Raw genomic sequence first — 17,485 nt, forward strand, 5'->3', positions numbered from 1 at the left:
AAGGTTTGGAGCATATTCCACCACGCTGCTCCAATATGGGTTGGCGGAATACACATGTGGCAGAATTTCGTTGAAATTAGACACATGCAGGTTTCCTCACGATGTTTTCCTTCACCGCCGAGCACGAGATGAATTATAAACACAAATTAAGCACATGAAATTTCAGTGGTGCCTGCCTGGGTTTGAACCCGAAATCATCGGTTAAGATGCACGCGTTCTAACCACTGGGCCATCTCGGCTCTCATAATTTGAATACATTAAACAAATACCTAAGATTAAAATAAAAGTAATTAAAATTATCATTATAGCATTAAATTGTATGTAAACCTACCGTCGAATTAAAATTTGTATCCTACTGAGAAAAACCCGTAAGAAACTGCGTAGGTAGTTATATATATTTCCTGTATTAATCGGTTAAGATGCACGCGTTCTAGCCACTGGGCCATCTCGGCTCTTTTATTTGTTTTAACTTATCATCAATATAAATATACATATTTATTATTTAACAGAGGTATAAATCTGTGGCATTGCTTTAAGCCTAAAAAAAGTAGCCTAATCTGTATTCGGGGTTAAAGCTTGATTGCCAATAACATCAAAATTGATTCAGTGCTTTAGTGTTGTGTGTTAAGTTGAGTTACTGTCGTTTTTATTAGTATAGATTTTTGCTATTTAACTGAAAAAAAAGGAATTTCTTAATGAAGGAGGGCCCATACTATTTAATCGATAAGCGTATATCTTTAAGCGTTTTAGAGTACGTCTATTTCCTATTGTAATTTGTTCAATTTTCTTTACACACAAATACTTGTATATTACAGTTTTATTACATGTACATGTTATAATCTGCGTTGTTAGGAAACGCATCTTACATGTAAATTGTCGAGCAAATTGCAATATTAAAGTGTAAAGTGTTATATTAGTGCATATAAGGCGTGTTCAAGTGAAGTCGTAAACAAGCACAATGGACGGTCACTTTGCAACTATTTATGTAGTACCTGTACAAATACACTTGTGTCTTCATTAGCTCGGTATCAGGGCTGCTACATTACATTTTAGATACATTAGCAGCCTGTAAATTTCCCTCAGCTGGGCTAAGGCCTCCTCTTCCTTTGAGAGAAGGTTTGGAGCATATTCCACTACGCTGCTCCAATGCGAGTTGGTCTAATACACATGTGGCAGAATTTCGTTGAAATTAGACACGTGCAGGTTTCACAATATTATAAACACAAATTAAGCACATGAAAATTCAGTGGTGCCTGCCTGGGTTTGAACCCGTAATCATCGGTTAAGAGGCACGCGTTCTAACCACTGGGTAATCTCGGCTCTTAGCAGGGTGTCTAGCTACGGTATAAATTAAGAGCTATTATTAATTAATAATAATTTCCGTTCCGTGTTAAGTACGTGAAAGTAAATTTTGATGAACATTAGTTGAGTAGTTTACGTAGTCTACCCATTTTATAAAAAATAATAACGAGCCTTTACAACTTGACACATCTGACATCTCACGTTGGTAATAAGCAATATCAATATTATATCCTTTTGGAAAATGGTTTGGGATCATCCGATAGCGAACCTTAGCACAGCGCGTGCTCATTGGGCAAATCGAATAGCGCGCGATTCTTCAGCTTCCTGTTACACACTTCCGTCCCTTTTCACGTCACTCCCACGTTGCATTAAAACGATATATGTTACACATCAAACAATTGTGATTATAATTCAAACGATGCTCGACAAATGTTACGGAAAAAGTTTCAAAATCAAAGTATACTTTATTCAAGTAGTTTTGAATCGTCATTTAACAAACTATATTAATCGAAGCTACCACGGGTTCGGAATGTAGATTCTACCGAGATGAACCGGCAAGAAACTCAGTAGTTTATTTTTTTCAACGTTTAAAAATACGAATATTATATATGTATGTACTAAATATGACTGACTGGATACTTGTTGACCACAAGTATTAGCTATCCACGCTTTTTTATCATCTGTATAATCTTTTTTTGAATAATATGCCTTCTTTACCAATTTGAATGTATGAAACGGTAAAGTTAAAAATATTTACGAACTAAAGTAGCAACCCTGATCGTGGAAAACTACGCAATTTACCATCATTATGTAATTCACAGCGAACCATAGAATCATCTCAATGTGTTTCATTTACGTTCTAGTTTTCTTCAATGTAAATAAGTCAATAGTTCAACAGGAAAATAACGAATGACATTTTAAAAGGGTTAATTGTGTCTTAGTTTTGCATTTATCTTATTTACCTTTTAAATTTTGTTAAACAACAATGTATCTACGTAAAACTGAAGTAATTTTGAAACTTTAATGTGGTTTATTTTTCGCTATTGAATTTTTTTTATACTTTAAATTTAATAAATTTAGGGAAGATCTTCCGCTATCATTGAATGATTGCCTCGAAACGATCCGACGATTCACTATTTTTGTTCTTGTAACTTCATATCGTTAACAGTGATCATTATTATTTTAATCTTACATATTTGATTATATTCATTGAGTATTATTTAACAATATTAATGTTTCTCGTTTTGGTCAAAATTGGCGATAATGTAAAATTTTATTTACTTAGGTTTGTTTTTTTTTTTTAACTAAGCTTTCATCATCGATTAAGCCACCATTACAATTAGCTTCACGGCAATTAATATTTCACATTGCATTAAATATAACAAACCGCAGATATTTAGATTTTTGTCTTAAATTGAAATAATTTATTAAAAAAAAAAAACGATAAAAGAACACAATAAAAAAACATAAATGGCAAAAAGAGCCGAGATCATATCGTTTCGTTTATTTATTTGTATAGTTGACTATGTATTTCATTTTAAGAAAAGAGTTTCGATTATTAACCGATTGTAGTTGTAAATTCGATATAATCCAACACGACGATTCTAAAAAGCTTATACGCTATATACTCGTTTAAAAAAATATTTTCATCAAATCAAATACTAGTAAAGAGTATTATTTATACATTATACACTGTTATAAAAATCGTGATACGTATGTAAACATCGATGCGAGTTGAATCAGTAAATCTAGGATGCAGTAATTGTTTACGCTGATGGAGAATTGTGTTCGTAACGCCTCGACCTTCGTGCAAGCCCTGGAAACCGAAATAGAGCGCGTGGGACGCATTGTGATCCCATAAACCAGAAGTTGCTTTGAAAAATACGCTTTAAAAATTATATTATTTCGTGCATATTTAATAAAATCGTGCTATACGTTCTGTGATACGTCGATTTCAATTAGTGTGTGAGTTTATTAATTATTATATTTTTAGGAATATATTTGGAGTTGCAATAAAATTGCTAGTATTAATCAATGTTTTCAAGGATTAAAGATAGACATTCGAGGTGACCTCAATGAAGAAATTTTGTAGAAATCGTTCTTGTGTCTATAATTTGTCATTATCTATATATAAATGGGCGAATAAATAACAGTTGAGGTGCTCTTCTTCGTGGGTGATCTTTTTTTGTTTTTGGTAACTATTGCTATTATATATCTTGAATGCTATCATATCATTAAAGAAATAATGAAAATGAGATTAGAATATGTATCCAAAATATGCAAATTCATACGTGAATATGTTTTTCTTAAATTTCCACCCTTATATATGGAATTCGAAAAAATCTTAGCAAAGCGTCAGCCTCCTATTGAAATTTCAATGTAATAGTTACTTTTCTCGATATACAAATTAGCTTATAAGGCATAGATATTACTTTCGCACGTATGATTTAACTATAAACGTTCCAGTGACACGGACGTTAGGTATTTTGGCAGGCCACGTGTCGCAGACACGACCAACAATGAGAACCGTGTGGAATGGTGAGGTGTGCGGATATTTATAATAGAAGTCCAGTCCGGTGTAAGTGAGTCGAAGAGTCCGCGCTCTCCGAAATAGATTTTTTTATACAAGTACATTATAATGGATTTATCGCGTTCGCTTGTGGGTGGACCGACACGGCTCGCGGTGTGTCTCCGAACGTTACGTGTTGTAATTATTTATATAAACAGTTACTAATGATGTGATCACGAGATATTGTTCAAATTTTTTTTAAAAGCCCGTTTGAAAGTATACCTGTTTGCATAATTTGTATAAATGTATACAAATTATGCAAACAGGTATACTTTCAAACGGCACAGAGAAAATACACCGAGAAATACGCGTACATCAGATTTTTTAGAAAATACGAATAATTATGAAATCAAATCAAATTATATCTACAGAAATAAATGTATTTTGTCTGTATACAAGGAGTAACAGGATGTTAATGTTCCGCTGCTGGGCAAAGACCTCCTCTCTTGAGGCCCAAATTTGTAGCCTGTTCCAAGAGTAATTGTGCTGGATACACAAACAGTAAAACATGTCTACATCAATACGTATAACAAAACAAAGTCATCCCGCCACGTATGTACGCACTAAACTCAAAATCTACCAAACGGATTAGCATGCGGTCTTTCTCTAATGAATATGATGGTGATTGTTGAAGTTGTCCGAAGAAAATAAAGAGATGTAAAACTTCTACCGCTGGCAATGTTCCCCCAAAACAAACCGCCAATAAGTTGACTTACTGCCCGCTTCGCAAAGAAATCATTATGGAAATACGAACGATTATAATTTAAAAACGTAAAAATAATTTTCGGTTTTGTAGATATTTTGGTTACAACTGTGTCGTTAATCAGGCAAACCAAATGTAATTTAGCTACATGTTTTACACTGGAAAACCTTTCGTATATAAGATATTAAGGTGAGTTGGCTGCGAACCAACACGCAATATATTAAGTATAATATAACAAATATTTTATGACAAAATTTATTGATTGACATGAAATAGAACATTTGCAAGTTACTTCCAACCTTCAGCATCGCGATTGCGTTTCCAGCCAGGATACATTATTCGAGATTGTTGAAGTTTACGTGTTGTTTTTGCCCGTTTTATCATGATTCTTGGGTTAACAATATCACGATATATGTATCTCCCCGATAGTTCTGATTAGCCTAACGGTTGACTGTTAGAGAATGTATTCTTGCATTGTCCCTCTTGTATAAACTACATTAATTTGGTCAATAAAGGTACTGAATAAACAAATATAAAGGCTCGTTGGTTGGTTGCTTGGTTGGTAAAAGTATTGTAGCCCAGTTCGTTTTATTAGTAAGATTTAAATCCGACCTGGAGTTTGAACCTTTGGCACCTGCACATTTAGATATTAGCCCCTAGACAAGTGAGGCAGTCACGTATGTACTATTTTATAGGTAAAATAGTACTGATATATCATACAGATAAAAATGTATATGACGCATATCCAGTTGTAATTAAAGATAGTAAAAATCATAATCTTTATTTATTATTCTTTAATTAGTGTGTTTTGATATTGACTTGTACGTTCATATGATATAGTTTGAGGTTGCGATTAATTAGAATTGTTATATTGTTAAGTTTCTGTAGTATTGACAACGTGTATGTTAAAATTTCATGATGATTGGTTGATGAAAACGTAACAAACAAATAAACAGATTCATTAAAACATATTAGAATCAATTTTTGAATTAATAGCGATCACATAAGCAGTCGTAGTAACGAAAACTCAAACTTCGAGCCGAATGAAATTAGAATAAAGAAACATTAAAATAATAGAATTTAGAGAATATATATAATAATAACTACGAAATGTGTACAGTGATTTCGGTGCGGCTAATAAAAGATGAAGATTTAAGCGGGGATGAAGATAAAATAATACCAGATGAGTTTTCGCATAAGACACTAGATGTTATTCAAACACTAGATACTAAAATAACGGTTGAATCACTACTGAATTAGCTCGCCTGGAAATAGGATTTGTTTCATTATTTTGTGTCCGTTTGAAAATAGGTCGCTGACAATTTTTTTAGGACGTTTTAATCCACGTAGACTTGGATAATACGTGACCTCATTCGATTCGCTTAAATTTTGTGTAATTAAGGAAGGTGGGAATATGAAAAATCTATAAACATAAACAATGACGCTGTCATCGATCGCTATGTTTGTCGGGCTATGCTTAAAACAAAAATATTTTACCAGGAAGCGAACTAACAGTGAATAAACGTATATACCAAAACATACTTTACCTAAATAGACTCTTGCGAGCAATTTACAACATTAAATGTAGATTCTACAAAAAAAAAACCCGATAAGAAATCAAAGAACTTCAAATATATTTTTTTTTTATAAATCTGCACAGTTCTCTTGTCCGTACCTTTGGTGTTCCTCTCTATTATTTTGATGGCCCAGTGGTTAGAACGCATCTTAACCGATAATTTCGGGTTCAAGCCCAGATCAAGGAAAACATCGTGAGGAAACCTGCATGTCATTTCAACGAAATTTTGCCACATGTGTATTCCACCAACCCGCATTGGAGCAACGTGGTGGAATATGCTCCAAGCCTTCTCCTCAAAGGGAGAGGAGGCCTTAGCCCAGCAGTGGGAAATTTACAGGCTGCTAATGTAATATGTAAAAATGTAAATTCTGATCGAGTAGTTGATGTGCCTACACATTTGAAGTTACAGGATTAAATTGATTTCATTTGCCATATATTGTTTGTTGTTTTTGGTTACACAACCATATACTAAATTTCGAAGGGATTGTTTATAAGATGGCTTAAAATTTATTTATCTTTGCGAATGTACTGCCATTCGTCATATATGTCCCTATGTCCCATGATTTAATTACATTGACTCATCCACCTTTCAACGTAAGGTTTAGCCGTTTGGCGGTGGAGTATGTATGTGGGTGGTACGCTCAGACCGGTCTCCAGTCGTACTTACCAACTAGCTCGCTTACACTTATAAACTGAAATACGAAAATGTGTGATAATTTTTAGGAATAGTTCTCATCACGAATATAGGTATTAAATGTTGACGAGTATATTTGTATATTTTTATTATTAATTCTTATTTATCTGTATATTGGACCTTGTTGTGAAATGATTCTATGCGTTGGAATATCATTTCACATTAGCAGCCTGTAAATTTCCCACTGCTGGGCTAAAGGCCTCCTCTCCCTTGAGGAGAAGGTTTGGAGCATATTCCACCACGCTGCTCCAATGCGGGTTGGTGGAATTCACATGTGGCAGAATTTCGTTGAAATTAGACACATGCATGTTTCCTCACGATGTTTTCCTGGGTTTGAACTCAAAATCATTGGTTAAGATGCACGCGTTCTAACCATTGGGCCATCTCGGCTTTCGATCGTAAAACATTTTTGTGGCAAAGCTTTTATTTTAATATCGCTGCTAATATTAGTAGAAAACATTTAAAGCAGTGCAAATCTCACTGCTCGATTGAATTGTGGTGGTTTTTTTTTATAGATTTTTGTCTTACTTTCGGAAACACTGTACATATTGAAAATGTTTCGATTTTACAAAATAATTCTTGACTTATCCATTTCTTTCGGTAGTTTATTTCTACTTTTATATTTTATCTTTACTGATAATTATTATTATTACTTTAAATCATACAAACAAAAATTATTTAATTATATTAATTATTTATTATATTGAACTATCCCGCGTTATCCTCTATTTTTATGATTATAGATTAATTCATTTTAAAAGTGTTTGGAATTACATTGTTGGCTTCGATTTTCGTAACGTGCGCCAGCGCAGTGGTCAAAATTTACATCATCATTAAAAAGTTGGATAATTGGAGTCGTATGAAAATAAACTGGGAAAAACATAAAAAAAAACCTCTATTGTCGTTCGTCCGTTGAACTTTGCTGGCAATGTGTCTCAGTATCTGGAATTATTTTATTTTTAAGACGTTTTAAATTTTTCCTTAAGTATTATAATAATAGACTTTCCTTTATAATCGTGTGTCCGTGTTTTTATTGTTGATTTCGTGTAAGAACTTGTGATATGTATGTATACCTACAGGAGGTATTATAGTACGTTTGTGTGTGTGGGAAACACAAATGTGTCCTTTCCTCAGTGTCATAGTCAGCCAATCTGACACGACCGAGAGATAACCGCAGGTCGTAACGTGCTTTCGAAGACGAGAGTTAAATTAGTAATAGTAAGTTACTGAGATTTCCGTGGACACAAACTTTTTATTGGATTTGAAGTCAAGATCTCGAGATTAGCGATTTTAAAATCAAGGATATGAATACGAATAATAAGTCGAAAAAAAATACAATGTATTTTGAATAAATTTCTAGGTAATTTTTTAACCTTACTTAAAAAGTTATACGTTTCACATTTCATATATCAATATATTGGATCAGAATATATATCTTCACTAGGGTTAAGGGTTTTATTGGATAATTGTGATTAAAACTGATTCACTTGTGTGCTTTTCCTGTACTGCTTAGAGCGGTAAAGATATACAGAATGTCCAAATTACTAAATACTAAACAAGCTACTCGTCCAGGCTTTACAAACGTTCTAGATTGGAGAAAAAACATTAAAGAAAATTTATTCCTTACTGAGATTGAATTATACATACCAACCTCCCTCTTAAATCAAACCCACTATCTTTATTGAAAAAAACCGCATAGAAATCCGTTGCGTAGCTAAAAAGATCTAAGCGTACACACGACGGGAAGCAGCTTTGTTTCTATATAGAGATACTATGTAGAGCTTAACATGAAATGTTTGCAAAGACATTGTAATTTTTTTAACTTTTCAACTTGTGGTCTCATTGGCTTTTTTATTACAGAAACTAAGTTTTACCTATATGTAATGTTGTTATAATTTTTGTTTTTTTTTTTTCTTCTATTTTCCTATTCTCAGTCCCTTTAATGTTATATGTGAGAACTGTTATTGGCCTAATAATAATTAAAAAAAAAAAATTATGAGTGTAATAGAGCACAATTCTTCGAACCCAAGAAGTCCAGTCGTTATGTTTTGTCTATTTAGTTGGAAATATACCCGACGTTCGCAAGGTTTCATCGTCTCCCGATCGTAAACAATCCTCTATTTATATACCTCGTGTTTGTGTATCGCTTTAGTTGTCGCTACGATGACCGCTCGGGTCAATTAGTGAAGTTTACCGTTTTCTTTATGACTCCCTACAAATAGATTACATGTAGGTATGTTATGTTTGTGATTAAATGTAACATTGGCAGAGATTGTTTCTTAAGTATAACTAATTGTTGTTAGTGTAAACAAATTATTGAATATTCATATAGTGAGGAACCGGCGGGAAGGAAAATTAACGGTTTTTTTTTTTATCTTAGGTTTTACAGTTATAGTTTTCGTACAATAATTCATATTATTTTATGGTTATTTGAAATAGCTTGGATGCGATCATTACATTCCCAATGATCTGATGATGGTGTGTAATCATTTAAAAAGTCATTTCGCACATAAACATTAACGACAGAATATTTTTGAATGTATTATTTGATCCTATTGTAAAAACGGATTGTCCCACAAATGAGTCCCTAACCATTCTCTGTGCAAGAACTTTAAACGTTCAATTTAGTTCAGTAAAAGTACGAAGTCGATTTCTTCTCTTTAAAATTCTATTTTATCTACTTAAACTCTAGATATAAGGTTTATTACAAGCTCGTATGGGATTTTGAAATAGTCACTTTGCATTTAAAAATTATTAATTTGGTGGAAAACATCGTGAACATACTTGTCAAATTCACAAAAGCTTCGCTTTATCTGATGCGGTTTCTGCTTCTTTATTATGACGGGAGATAAAGAGACTCATTTATAAAGAAATCAGAGTCCTTGAAACTAATTTAAATTTATAAATTTGCAAAAACTTGTCATGTTATTTTCCAAAAAAAAGAGGAATGTATTTTTGTTGTTTTACCAGCTGAATTAATCGCTGATGCCCAGTCGTTATCAATCATGATATTATTATTGATATATTGGTATTTATCATTCGTATCGTCCGGATGTGCTTTAATCACCATAAATAAAATAAAAATTATTCATCCAAATTTCTTAAAGGTATTTTTTTCTCTTACAAGTCTTAATCTTCTCCCACTAGTGAAGACTGTAAAGAAACAGTTTTTATAAATCTTATTGCTAAGCTAGAGGTCTCCTCTCCCTTCGACGAGAAGGTTTGGACAATATTGTATCACGCTACTCCATCGCGTATCCATATTTAAAATAAGAACATGTAAATCCAGGGGCTCCTCAATACCAGGGCTTAAACTCGGCTAAAATTCTCGTGATCTAATCACTGGGCCATGTCAGCTCTTGATAAAAACTGTGTCGAATTATTTTAGAATAATTGTGTAGTTACTGATTTGTCATTAACCGGGTTCTACAAATCACACAAATTTTTTGGTAACAGGAAATACTATGATTTCTACGTGAATAAATAAGCCTTCTCAAAAATATTAAAAAATAATAATTATTTAAATATAAAATTAAATTAATATAAAATATAAAGTTTATATAAAATCACAAACTTACCATGGTTTCGTAGTTAATGTATAAGATTTCGACACACGTGTGCTCACGACAGATTCGCGTTGCGGACTGGCCGGTAATAACGCGCGCTTTTAGTGATGTAATGTGATGGTGTAAGGAACGTTTTATCGATGTATCGTATTATGCAACGGCGTATCATCTTGAAAATCGTTTGTCTTATTTGGTTTGTTTAGTAGTCATAAATTAATATTGATAAATAAGAGTGCACTGTCAAGGTCGTAGGTTTAAATAAGCTGAGAAAAAAAAAACTAAGCTAAGCTTGTCGTGGTCTAATAATAATATTAATAAGCTAATGAGCAGTGAGGTTGTAAAAGTGGATATGTACCACTTATGATTCCCAGTTGTAGATGATCACATGACACATACTGGTTTCCATAAGTAGTTTCATTTCACCGCCGAGCGTGAAGTGAAACTACTAATGGAAGTGAATCAAGGAGCCTGCAGTCTCCGATTATGATTTAAGTGTTTTTATCACTGGGCTGTGCTGGGCGAGTTGTGGGCAACTGGCGAGGATGACAGACAATTCGTTGCTGTGGGCTCGTGACCCACTCGTTATGCTTGTATATTATAGTACATTTATGTCTTGTATATGTTGCAAGGTACAATAATGAATTGAATATATCTTTTGTATTATATAAATGAGGAAAATGCTATTTAGTAAGTTTACAATAATAAATATATCAAATTTAGCATATGAATATTTCTAATAAATAAAATTGTTTAAAAAATATATCTAAAACAAAATTATGTATATCACAATACAGTTAAAGTCATGAAAATATTATTAAGTAGATGAATTTTCAAGAATGTTATTAAAATTAAAAAAATATATCGATGAAATAATTATTTTCGCATCACTATTGAAACTCTAAAATCCAAGTGGCTTATCTTGTATGATGTAACCCGTGAATTAGACAAATTGAAATAACACATAGGTATTCGTATTAAAACCGACTATGAAATATATCAACACCTCCGCTTCTTATCAAAGTAATTATTATTATTAATAAAAAGTATTGTTTATACGTTCATCTATAAAAACTATCGATATTTAACCGTACCTCACTAATATAGGGCAGAAATACACGGCTTATCGCGAATGACGTAACCGATGCATTTACGAGGAATCGCACGGATTGGATAAAACTGGCGGTGTAGTCCTTCGGATTCGTTTTAGGGTTCCTTGATGTATGTACTTATTTAAATTTTGTCTGACTATCTTACAGCTATCGACCTTACAAAATGTTAATTCTGATTAGAAATAATCACGAAGGAACTCAGTTGCCGAGTGTGATATTTATTTTTCGATTTTTATATTTTGCTAACTTGTGCCCGCATGAATTTTTAATGCCCTTTTAATTTTGTTCGTAAAACATATCCGATAATAGTTAAAAGTTTGAAGTCAAAAACAAACAAACATCTATACTAATATATATTATAAATGCGAAAGAAACATTGCTTATCAGTCTGTCTGGCTGTTGGTCTTTCAGGGCCAAACCAACTTGAACTGCAAGAAAGAACATAGGCTACATTTTGTGCTTAATACGTGACAACCAGCGTAACTAACTCCTTAATCGTGAGTGAAACCGCGGACGGTAGCTAGTTAACTTATACCCAAGCTAAATCGTTCGGCAGACGTTTGCCATTTATTATATACTAAAACTTTATCCGAAACGTGCTGTATCTTCTGATATAAGTTTTACTTAAATTAGTTCAGTAGTCATTTCATTTAGGGAAAAGAACATCTCCAGAGCCGAGATAGCCTAGTGGATAGAACGCGTTCATCTTAACCGATAATTTCGGGTTCAAACCCAGGCAAACACCACTGAATTTTCATGTGCTTAATTTGTGTTTATAATTCAAAACATCGTGAGGAAACCTCTATGTGTCTAATTTCAACGAAATTCTGCCACATGTGTATTCCACTAACCCGCATTGGAGCAGCGTGGTGAAATGTACTCCAAACCTTCTCATCAAAGGGAGAGGAGGCCTTAGCCTTAACTTTCAATGAATAATCTATAAAAAGACTATAATCTATGAAAATAAAGCCCTATCGTTTTTTAAACTCCCGCTTGACCGTTCAAGATATATCGTTCGTGGTATCGCAGACCAAGGTCAAGTCCAACCGTCTGGACCAGTTGCTAGACATCAAATCTCCGTAAATCTTGTTGTGATCATGTAGTTTGTAACAAGCTATCATTGTATCATTGACAATATATGTACAAGCGCACGTTGTTTAACTTCGAAGCTATTTATGTTTACAATATTGATTCTGAATCTGAATCAAAATATACGCACGAGTAGGCTCTTTTGAATTAGTTCTTTTGAATCGTCATGTTACAGGATTGAATTTGTATAAAATAAATAAAATGTAAAAATACTACAAGACTGGGATATAAGTTTTAGGGCGCAGAACCTCAAAAGTGACTCTTTATCGAAATAGATAGTCAATTTACAATTCTATTTATGTTTCCTGTACCTTTTTTATCATTTAGTGTAAAAATCCTTTAGTGATACTAATATTGAGAGATATTGAACATGACTACTTACAAATCGAACATAAAATAAATTTGTCCTAAAAAATAAATTGTGAGGCAGCTTGGTAATAAAATATATCTTTAGAAAATCAAAATATACTTTATTCAAGTAGGCTTTTACAAGCACTTTTGAATCGTCATTCAACAAACTTTATTAAGTGAAGCTACTAGAGATACAGATACCGCGAAAAAATTAAATTCTCTACCAGTACACGTCTTCCCCTCTTTATATAACTTGGTTTCCTCCAAACGAAAATGTAAAAAAATATTAAATGTTTTCTTTTGTAGTCTATCTGTGATAAATTATATTTTTAGTACGACAAAGAAATTAACGTAAAAATATAATTAATATTATAGATTTATTCGTTTTCGTGGATTCATTGATTTTAATATTTCGTTAATAGGTTCCAGATTCTGGTCCGGCTAGCGTCGAAGTGACGAAACTTCTCCGACAGCTGTGCGGTGGAGACGCAACGGGGTGAGCATGCGTTTATATAAATACGCTTAAGGATTTATTGTTAAGGGTTATACTTTATGTTGAAGAAACTTATTTTTAAGTTAATTTGCCTTGATTTGCTTCTTATAGGATATATCATACAGCCATCGTTTGCATAAATAAGATTAAGTAGGTTTTACATACTATAAAGCCTAGGTATTTAAGCCCTTTTTTCAAGCCCGTCTAAGAAGGTGTCACCCACTCATCACAGTTATACCGACAATGAGCGAGGCAATGTAACAGGCACAAGGGAGATAATCAATGTTCCCAAATTTGGTGAAGCATGCGTAAGGCAATCCTTACATCGCTAATGCCCGCAATTAATTTATCTTATCCAATGTATTTGGTCAATGGTGCTCTCTTACCGTCAGGAACATATATATATATATATATATATATCATATAAAAAGTAACATTAGTACTACTTTTTAAGAACTCACTCGTAAAATATTGAAAACTGTCATGCAGTGATAAGCTATTTTGATGCTACTATCCTTTAAACGTTGTAATTGTCGATGTCATGTCAATGCACATCACTTTCAGACATTTCAAAATTTGTTCTTAGAGTTTCGCTCATGGAATGTCAAAAGCTTCTATTCCAGCCTGTTCTCTTTTCGGTTGTTTTATAAGAGGGAGACAGTAGAGCCTAAAAAGCCCTATATTCACTCAAGACATAAATGATATATGAAAAAAAATAAAACTTTCTTTCGCTATTTGAATCATCATAAAACGTTATTATCATACAAATAATGATAATATATGAAAAATAAATAAATATTCTTTTGTATACAGAGTCGATAATAATACTTCCAAAAATGTATGACTAAATATTTCGGAAAGAATGCACTTAAATATGATTTTGTATTGTTAATAATTATGATTACAGAAAAGTTATAAATAATTCAAATAAAATAAAATCAATTTATTCAAATAAACTTCACAATTAAGTGTATTTGAACCTACCTTAACAATTTTAAGTGATTTTGTTCTTAACAACATCATCTTAACAATTATTTCATATATTAATTTAAGGGAGGGATATATTTATGAAGAGAGGTTCACAAACGATAGGGATTTCATCTACACCTACAGTGATGTTATGTCCGTTGTGTTTGAAAAAAATCCATCTCCCTCCAACCTAAAACACAGATATACAAATCGTCGCTATTTGTCAATATAATTGCTGAGTGTAACAAGCCCGAACACATCTTGAAAACCAATTTAAACCAATTTGTTTTCAAGATGTACAAGACGAATGGACAAACCAAATCCAATGACACTAGACCAAACCCAGGGACCTTATTAGCAAGTAACCGATGTGAATGATAAAGAAATAAATAAACTAATTAGAATATCTTTATTCAATAAACCTTTTCAATCGTGTCATAGGAATTAATTAAAATAATTTAGATGAAATAGAGAAAATTCTGTAGAAGCTTACGATTTTGAAAAACATCAATCTATGTCTCCTTTATCGAAATCAACGAATACTATAAAATATAATATTGTATTGTATTGGTAATAAACCTTATCTTTTTATGTGATTTAGCGTAACATTTAAATGTATTAATAGGCGAAGTTAAATACGTTTTCTACGAATTCGATACCGGAAAATTATTCACTAAATTTAAGTATAATGATGCGTGAGCTATCGTAGACGTCATATTAATACTTTGAACAAACAAGCAATAAACAATGACGAACCATCGACAAATTGATGCCACTTTAAAATAAATTACAGCGTGATGTCGACTGTCCTTTTTCGATTACAAACAATAGACAGAGATGGCGCACATTTTCACAGTCGAATAGAACATCCCACTATACAAAAACTTATGCACACATTTATGATTTATAACTGACCAATAGCAAATCACTTAGCATGTAAGTTCAAACTCTAGTGATTATAACTATGAATTATACATTTTTGTGAGTTTGTGAGCGTATTATAAACAAAGAAATGTGTTCGAAATTCAAACATAACAATAATAATAATTATTGAAATTTCGAGGAAAACATTTAGAACTTGGTCCTACCCTTCATTTATTCATTCAAAATTTTTTTAGAGTATTCATTCATTCATTCATATACTTAATATAGAAAGATTTATACAGATTCTTGTATTCCGACTAAGTGAGCCAGTCTTAATATATCATAATATGTCCTATTGAGTTTGAGTTTAAAAAAAGTATTATTATACATAACTAGTTCTCGCTTTGCTCGCGTGTTAGGGATCGTGTAGTCTAAGTCCTTCCTTGGAGTCCAAGCTTACTTCATACTAAATTTGCATGAAATTCCGTTTAGTGGTTTACAAGAGCCACGGACAAACATGCAAACAGATGTATGAGTATATATGATGTATTATGTATATATGTATTATTTTAAAATGAAAAAAAAGGTCATTGTGGGCCAAGTCTTCGAAGAAGATAAGCTTGAAGTCAAGCGAAGATCTGCTGATGTTCAGTAAAAATAAAAATATAAAACGCCAAAATGTATAAAAAAAGAATGTAAAAAAAGGATGTTGTAAATTAAATAAAAAAAATATGCAAACAGAGTTTCTTTACGTTACGCGTTACGTTACGTAACGCATTTATCACATAAGTAAAGATTAGTACAGATGATGTAGTTGTAGATGATTCGATCTTATTAATCCATCGCGTTCGGTTAGGTTTACCTTAAAAATACAATAAAAAGAGATAAAGCCAACTGAGATATCTCGCCCACTTCCATCACTACGGTCTCTGATGACTAATTACTCGATGGTGTTCTCTTGAACCCCTATATAAGGTCATGTGGTCGAAAATGACGTTTAACGTGTATCAGATTCGGCCCACGTGGTCCTTAAAAATATGGTTACTAATCATTTTATGATATCATATATTTTTTCTCTCAAATATTCTTTATAGTAGCGATTTTGATAATTGATGGTTCTAATGTATGTTTTTCAAATCGAAGCTCTTAATTAGCTGTTTATTAGCACTTTGGAAACGCTGCTTCACAAGTGTTATATCAGTTTTTTATATTAGTGAAGGCTTCTTGCCCTTTCCCAAGGACGAAAGAAAGTTAGAGGTCCTGTGTTTAAAATCTTTATCTATGTGTAAGGATGTATTTATAAGTATGTGACTTCAATTTCATTTCAGAAGAGGAAATTATATAACAATAAAAACTTCAAGCGTGTTAGGTATTTTTAATGTTATCTAGGTTGGTTGTAAATAAACCACTTGGTGCGAGGTGGTCGCCATTGCTCATGAACAGTGGTACTGTAGCAAATATTAATCTTTCCTCATATCACTAACAAAGATGTTATGTATATCGTGTTTGTAGTTACACTGGCTAGTGAGCCAGTGTCCTTGGATTCGGGTTGAAGGGAGAGTGCACCCTTCAACCCGAATCCAAGGAATACTAATTATTGCTCTTTGGCGTTAAAATATATGATGAGTGCATGGTAGCTACCCAGATGGGCTTGCAAAAACCTAGTATATAGGTTAGCTTAATACAATGCAATGTACCTATTGGTTGTTTGGCTATACATATCTATAGTTTTGAAGGATTCAAATCCTGGGTCGTGTTAGCATTTCAATATCAGCCGCGAACTTTAGTTTTCGTTGAGTGTCATGACCTGATCGGTCAAGACGGTTTCATCATTAACAACGTTAAGGATAAATGAGAAGCACGGTGTCTTTTTTCAATCTTAGCTCGAATATTGACATATTTCAATGAACCTAATGACTTTTAAATATATCGCTAACTCTACTGTGTCTAATTAAGGTGATAAAATTAAATTGATTTAGCTGCGAAATGGTCTACCCACACAATCAACTATCCATATGATAACGGTGTTTTTTTGTCTGCTTTTAGGACACTTAAACAAATTGCCGAGTCAATGCGATGACGTTTAATTCGTAGTGGAACGTAAAGTCTTATTATGTTTGATGTTATTTGAAATTGTTTTAAGGGATTATCGTCGCTTTTACTAAGGCCTCCTCTCCCTTTGAGGAGAAGGTTTGGAGCA

At 32.7% G+C, this 17,485-nt stretch overlaps 2 protein-coding genes across 2 annotated transcripts in view; one reads left to right on the forward strand and one right to left on the reverse strand.

The window, feature by feature from the left end:
* The window catches only part of LOC125068289 (transforming growth factor beta-1-induced transcript 1 protein), a 28,166-nt gene extending 17,657 nt beyond the window's left edge, over positions 1–10,509 (reverse strand). Inside the window, exon 1 of the mRNA XM_047677394.1 lies at positions 10,423–10,509. Within this exon, the coding sequence (XP_047533350.1) occupies positions 10,423–10,425 (3 nt within the window). The 5' untranslated portion in view covers positions 10,426–10,509. The remainder of the gene's footprint in view (positions 1–10,422) is intronic.
* Positions 1–17,485, forward strand: part of LOC125068286 — a 52,434-nt gene that overhangs the window by 25,420 nt on the left and 9,529 nt on the right. Inside the window, exon 8 of the mRNA XM_047677390.1 lies at positions 13,382–13,455. Within this exon, the coding sequence (XP_047533346.1) occupies positions 13,382–13,455 (74 nt within the window). The remainder of the gene's footprint in view (positions 1–13,381; positions 13,456–17,485) is intronic.

This window comes from Vanessa atalanta, chromosome 13 (genome assembly GCF_905147765.1).
Source record: "Vanessa atalanta chromosome 13, ilVanAtal1.2, whole genome shotgun sequence".
Classification (NCBI taxonomy): Eukaryota; Metazoa; Arthropoda; class Insecta; order Lepidoptera; family Nymphalidae; genus Vanessa; species Vanessa atalanta.